This window comes from Triticum aestivum, chromosome 3D (genome assembly GCF_018294505.1).
Source record: "Triticum aestivum cultivar Chinese Spring chromosome 3D, IWGSC CS RefSeq v2.1, whole genome shotgun sequence".
Taxonomy (NCBI): domain Eukaryota; kingdom Viridiplantae; phylum Streptophyta; class Magnoliopsida; order Poales; family Poaceae; genus Triticum; species Triticum aestivum.
The window spans coordinates 612246913-612253218 of record NC_057802.1 but is presented as its reverse complement, the minus strand read 5'-3'; the positions used below and the strand labels follow the sequence as shown (position 1 = coordinate 612253218).

Sequence of the window (6306 nt, the reverse complement as noted above, 5' to 3'; positions counted from 1 at the left end):
CCACCTCTGGAGGAGAAGATAGATCCGGTGAAAGCGAAGCGCACTATCGATGCCCTGAAGCGACCACCACCTTCTCCGCCGCAATCCAACTATGATTACATTATTGAAAGGTCATATATCGAAGCGGAGCGGTCGGGAAGTACTATCAGTGATCAAAGGTTACAGAACGACGAGCTGGGAAAAAATTGCCCAGCTCGGTGAACCAGCGAACCAATCGTGCCCCCCGCTCAAGGTGTCTAGCGATATCGTCGCTAATCATCCGGAGATTTTGCCCAATACCAATCTTGGAGATTACCTGCCCGACGATGTACATTATGATTTCTTGGAGGTGGACGAACACAAATACCATTACGGGAAGCCTCTCGTCAAAGATGAAAGGTCTCTAACAACGATGATGCGAAGATTCCATGATTGGTACATGAAAACCTGCAGAGGGTCTGGGGGAGAGTACTTTGATGCTGAGAGTTAAAGAGGAGCATGACCTCGTTGGAATTGATCTGTTGTCTGTAACGTTTGAGGAGTTCTTCTAGTTTTTCAATCAAAAGGCCCTCGATAAATTAACGGTCACCTGCTACTGTCTGTAAGTACTACTTCTGTCATTAAGTCTCTATATATAGCTCAGCTCTTTCATTGCGTGTATATATAATTATCCTCACTATATTATGCAGATTGAAGATCGCCGAATTGAAGAAAAGACAAATCGCTGATATTGGGTTCATTAACACAAATCTTATAGATGAATTTACGGTTGAATTTCAAGCCAAAGATACCGAGGCCAACTTGCTACGATCGTTGGTAATAAATCAAAACAAAGATATAATACTCTTTCCTTACAACTTCAAGTGAGTGTTACTGTCTTGTGCATATTCGGTTTCCCTTATTAGTCGAGGTTATAGTAATGTAATTGATGAGTTATGCATGCGTGCGCAGGTTCCACTATATTCTCCTAGAGATTAAGCTTGAGCAGGGCTAGTAACCGTCTTAGACTCGAGACGAAAAGATCCCCAGGAGTATGCGGACATAACTGAAATGCTCGAGAAGTAAGTTAAATCGATCATTACTGCACCATATCGGCAACTTTGTTCACTTCCTGATATCAAGTAATTGTTTTCTTTGTCTGGTAGGGTTTGGAAAAAGTTCACCGCAAAAGCTCCGGGACTGCCGGGGAAGCTGCGATTTAGACACCCGAAAGTAAGTACAACTAGCTAGTTCCGCGCATCTCCTAGTGATTCAAGCGCTAGTTTCGTCAATACCATTTAGCATGCTTGCTTATCAGTTTGATTGACCTCTATTTCTTGTAAAGTGGTTGTGGCAGGAAGCCGGGAATAATTACTGTGGATACTACGTTTGCGAGTCCATCCGCCACACGACCTGTGAGCGGGGCTACTCTAGAAAATAATATGAAGTGCGTAAGCAATAATATTCATAATTTTATTTTATTACCATCATTTGTGTTGAGTTTCATTCATTCATATATATGTATTGACCCCCTTCTTCAAATAGATGTTCCAGATGCGGGATGAACTCCTAGCACCAGATCGCATGCGAGCAATTCAAGAGGAATTGGCGGCATTCTTTCTTGACCACGTGATCAATAAAGACGGAGAATACCATGTGGACCCTGAGTTCATATATAATTAGGAGATTATATTGTAAGAGATTTTATATTGTATATATGTAGCCAGTAGCGTCGGATAGATATACGAAAACTTGTTGTTCGACCAATCTCTCGGAGAAGGAGAGGTCGCTATCACTTCTCTCTGTATGCATATGTTCATGACGATCTTCTGTACTTAATGGTTTCCTTCATTTGCTTACTAGCTAGCGTGTCGAGTCATCTCTATACGTATAGTACGTAGCGTCGACCAAGCACGGAGATAAGAAAGGACACTTCTGTCTATTAATTAGCTAGCTAACAATATATGAAACACCTAAATTAACCCCCCAAAACCCCCTAAACCCACCCCCTTCCAAAAAAACAAAACAAAAACCTCAGCTCCTGCCAGCTGCTGACGCGTGGATGCCTTTTGGTCCTGGTTGGTGCTACCAACCGGGACCAAAGGCCCTCCTGCCTGGGCTCGCCGCAGCGGCCACGTGGAGGCCCATCTGTCCCGGTTGGTGTAAGAACCGGGACTAAAGGTATAGGGCTTTAGTACCGACCCTTTAGTCCCGGTTCCCCAACCGGGACAAATGGGCCTTACGAACCGGGACAAATGGCCCTTTTTCTACTAGTGGGAACGAGCAGAAAGCTCTAGAAGAATGGACGGTCACGGAAACCTCAGAGACAGCAAAGCAATGGTCTCGGCTTTGGAAGCTAAAAGTTTTACCTAAAGTGCGTGTGTTGTGGTGGCGTGTAATGAGGGGGATCCTCCTTGTTGAGAGCACACTGAGGTATGGACATATCTCAACAAATAACAAGTGTAAAATCTGTCTCAGTGAGGAGGAAGACCTGATGCACACCCTGCTGAACTGCATCCATGCCAGGAGGTTTTGGGAAGCAGCGTCGGATTGGTTGGATGTTAAACGCCCAAATTTACATCCCCATACATGGTTTAAGGACATTTTATGTGATCCTATGTTTTCAGAGGCTAACAAGGCGAAGATGGTATCGATCATGTGGTCGATTTGGACCTCCAGGAATAATATTACCGATGAGAAAGGATACCTCGACCCGGTTCAGTCGATGAAGCACATTTGGGGGCATTTGGGATTGCTTGATCTGCCAAGGGAGCATGCCCGGACTCTGCCGGAGCACGGATGGCGTCCACCTGATGATGGGTGGATAAAAATCAATACTAACGGAAGTATAGCCATGGAAGCTCGTCGAGCTGGAATTGTAGGGGTGGCTAGATCTTCTACTACCCTGAAAGCTGCATGGTGCAAGCCGTATACAGGTATTACGGACCGCTTATTGCTGAAGCACTTACTGTTCGTGATGGAGTCATTTTTGCAATGTTTCGAGGCTATGATAAAGTTGTCATGGAGACAGATTGTACGGAGATCGTTGATCTCGGAACTCACGCCACGATCATCAAGTTGTGGTGGCGCCTATGTTGTCCGAAATTGGGGAGTACGCTTCTAGTTTTTCTTCTTTTATTGTTCAATATGTACTTAGGTCAGCAAACTTTTCTGCCCACCATTGTGCGAAGCAAGCTAGCACTATGGAGGTTACAGATTGCTGGCTAGATGTCACTCCTAGTTTCCTTGTAACTAGCCACATGGCAGATAATGTTGAATAAGGCTGCCCAAACTTTCCCCAAAAAAATTAAAGAAACGTTTGTGAGCCCGTAGACGGTAGACCCAGTGCGACTAAATGTACACAAAATTGTCAAAAAATAAAACTCGATGGACATCCTTATACGTATTAGGTCATGACACGGTCGTACCTAAACGTAGATAGTAATATATACGACCCGATGCACTGGCTGATCCGAAACAAACGTACGCACGTCCGTCCGTCTCGCTTCCGTCTGCTCCTCGATCTATCCATCTCCAATTGTCGCTCGACCCCCGCCGCCATGGAGCAGTCCAGGTGGCCGGACCTCCTTCCCGACGTGCTCCGTGACATCTCCGGCCGCCTTTGCGACGCCGTCGACTTCCTCGGTTTCCGGGCCGTCTGCAGGCCGTGGCGGGACTCATCGAAGCCGATCCACTCCTTCCCACCGTGGCTCCTCGCCACGCCCGAGAATGACTCGGTCCCGCTAAGGTTCAGGTGCGTCTTCTCCAAGTCTAGCTACCGCGCGTCGCTGCCGACGTCCGGAGGCGGGAGGAGGATCTGGCTGCCTACTCCCGATGCAGCCGCCATCCGGTACATCACCATCGAACGCCTCCACCCTAGACTACATGATCCTCTCTCGCACTGGAGCAATCACCCGCCTGCCTCTCTTCCCGCCCACATACTGTGTGGACGGCCAATGGGAGGAAAAGATCCTCCAAGGCGCTGTCTACTGCGATGGCAGCACTTTTCTATACGGTTTTTCTGTCGTTGATGATGGCCTAACAACCAGGTTCAGGGCGGCACTCCTCCTTCCCGGCGAAGCAGACTGGACGCTCGTGGAGAGGAATCTAGAGAATCCCTGTATGCGGGGAGAGTAGTACCCCTCGCGCGATGGCGGCAGGATCCTCGACACTCATGATGGATATATCCGGGTCAATGTTGAGGGAGAGTATTGTGCCGCGTACCATGGCAGCAGGATCCTGGTTACTGTTGGGCCTAGCCTATGGCGCATCATTACACCGGATGGCGGCGACCATGACGACGTGCTAGTCGCAACGGCGCGGGAGGCGGTGGGGTCATATCGCTACTTGGTGGAACAATACAACCATGTCCTAGAGTCCCGCGGAGAGCTTTTGTGGGTGTCAGCCCAGGTCGAGATGTATTATGCCTGGGCCTATGAATTTCGTGTATGCCCGCACTCCGTGTCGGTACACGTGCTAGAGGAGGAGGCGTCGGTGCCTAAGAAGACACGGTGGGTGAGAAAGGAAGGTCATAGCTTGGCTGACCGCGTGTTGTTCTTGGGGTCGCCTAACAGCTTTGCCGTGGACGCCTCCCTGCTGGGCGGTCATGGTGGATGCGCCTACTTCATCTAGCACAACGATGGTAAGGAGTCGCTACGTATGCAGTATGGAGTGCTTAGGTACAACCTCGTCACTAATAAGGCCGAGTTCATTGAGCGGCTGCCTCTTGGATGGGATGGCAAGAAGTGCACCTGGCTCGTCCCCCTGCCCGACAAGGCTCCAATTAAGGTAAACACTTGTAAAACATCCCGGAGTTATATTTTACAAGACAAAATCTTCCATAAGATTTATCGTCACATAGAACTTACATAGAACTGATAAAAGTTTAACATTTTGGACCATGTATATGCCTTTCAAGTCGCAGCATGATGAAATGCTAATAAATTAACATTGGTTTCGCTCTATCAGAAAATCACTAAGAAGTCAAAGAAGGCATGTGCCATCAAGCACCAGCAGCAGCTTACTAGTTCAACACCCTTCATTCACATTGAGAGACATTACGAGCCTTGTTTCAAGGTGTTGGTTCGTAATCTGCCTCTTACCGTGAAGAGCTCTCAGCTGCAAGTCTTCTTCAGCAACCACGGCAAAGTGTCTAGCGCCAAAGTAATCTATCACAAGAAGACCAAACGCTCCCAGGGTATTGGTCACGTAACCATGTCGACCATGCATGCCCATCTAGACGATGCTCTAGATGCTCTTGATGACCTGGTTCTGGATGGTTGCCGTCTCGATGTTAGCTTGGTCAAGAAGGGGCGGAGGCGGTGGCGGCAATAATTAGATCAGATTTGATTTGGGAGAATGACACGGGCAGGAAAAAGGAACCTGGATTTCGTTGTTTATGTTGACATTCAAAAATAGAACATTGGTCTTAAAAAGAAATAGACTGCATATCATACGTGTGTAGCGATGGAAAGCTAAATACATATGCAGAAACTTTTAAAAAATCCTACTATTATCCAGTCTTTTGCAAAACTACCAATATCTAGTCACATGTATGTACATTGATCTGTCTACATGCATACATGCACATTGATCTGTCTCCCGCAAAAGAAACAGGCATGGAAGAACAATTGAGGAAAATTTGCTCACAGAAAAATTGATACATCCATTGTTGGGAATAGAAGCTCCAGAAAAAGAAATGCATCAGAGGAAGAAAAATGAACAACATGGAACTGATTAGTTGGGAGCTGTTGGGCCACGTGCTGCAACTATGCAAGCAACGACATGCCAAGGTACCTACGGAGCTGCTGCTGCTGCTGCAGTGGAGCCGCGGGCCCACATATGGCTTGGGTTGATGGCCTGATCAGTAACCGGTCAAAATTAAACTGACCCAGTCAGGCGCCTAAAACCTTCTTTAAACGTCCGGGCTAACAGGCACCCCTCGTATCCAGCCCAAATATGGGGCGGATATGGGAGGTCCGGGTGCGTCCACCACGTCGGACCCGGTCCACACTAGCTCATCTGACCCCACATATACTCGTTCTCATCTGCTCCCTGGAACAAAGCCTAACCACTTCACTAAACTCCCCTTCACTCCACTCCGTCACCCAAATTTCCGTCCGGCGATCACCGGGCTTATCCGGCATGGCGGGCAGCGGATCCACGTCCTACACTTCTAGAGCCGTCGACCCCAAGCTCATCCCACGCGGCCCTGAGGAGGAGATGACCATTCATCTTGCGCTCCGCCACTGCAGGGAGGAGGCCGCCGATGGCAGCGCTCGGATGGCTTGCATCGAGAATCCATTGCATCCGCCCAAATGGCACATGGATCCGCCGCGAAGTGTGTCG

General features: G+C 48.2%; 1 protein-coding gene across 1 annotated transcript; it reads left to right on the top strand.

Annotated features, from left to right (window-relative positions):
• The first annotated feature begins 3459 nt into the window (after positions 1–3459).
• On the top strand, positions 3460–5323 carry LOC123075930 (28 kDa ribonucleoprotein, chloroplastic-like). The gene is made up of 2 exons (XM_044498428.1): positions 3460–4746; positions 4927–5323. The coding sequence occupies exons 1-2, from the start codon at positions 4618–4620 to the stop codon at positions 5290–5292; spliced, it is 495 nt and encodes a 164-aa protein (XP_044354363.1). The 5' UTR covers positions 3460–4617; the 3' UTR covers positions 5293–5323.
• Positions 5324–6306: the final 983 nt, after the last annotated feature.

Excerpts from the sequence above, each read along its gene's own strand:
- LOC123075930 (XM_044498428.1), top strand. The coding sequence starts at position 4,618 with ATGCAGTATGGAGTGCTTAGGTACAACCTCGTCACTAATAAGGCCGAG. Across the intron at positions 4,747-4,926 it reads CCGACAAGGCTCCAATTAAG|AAAATCACTAAGAAGTCAAA; the intron begins GTAAACACTTGT and ends TCGCTCTATCAG.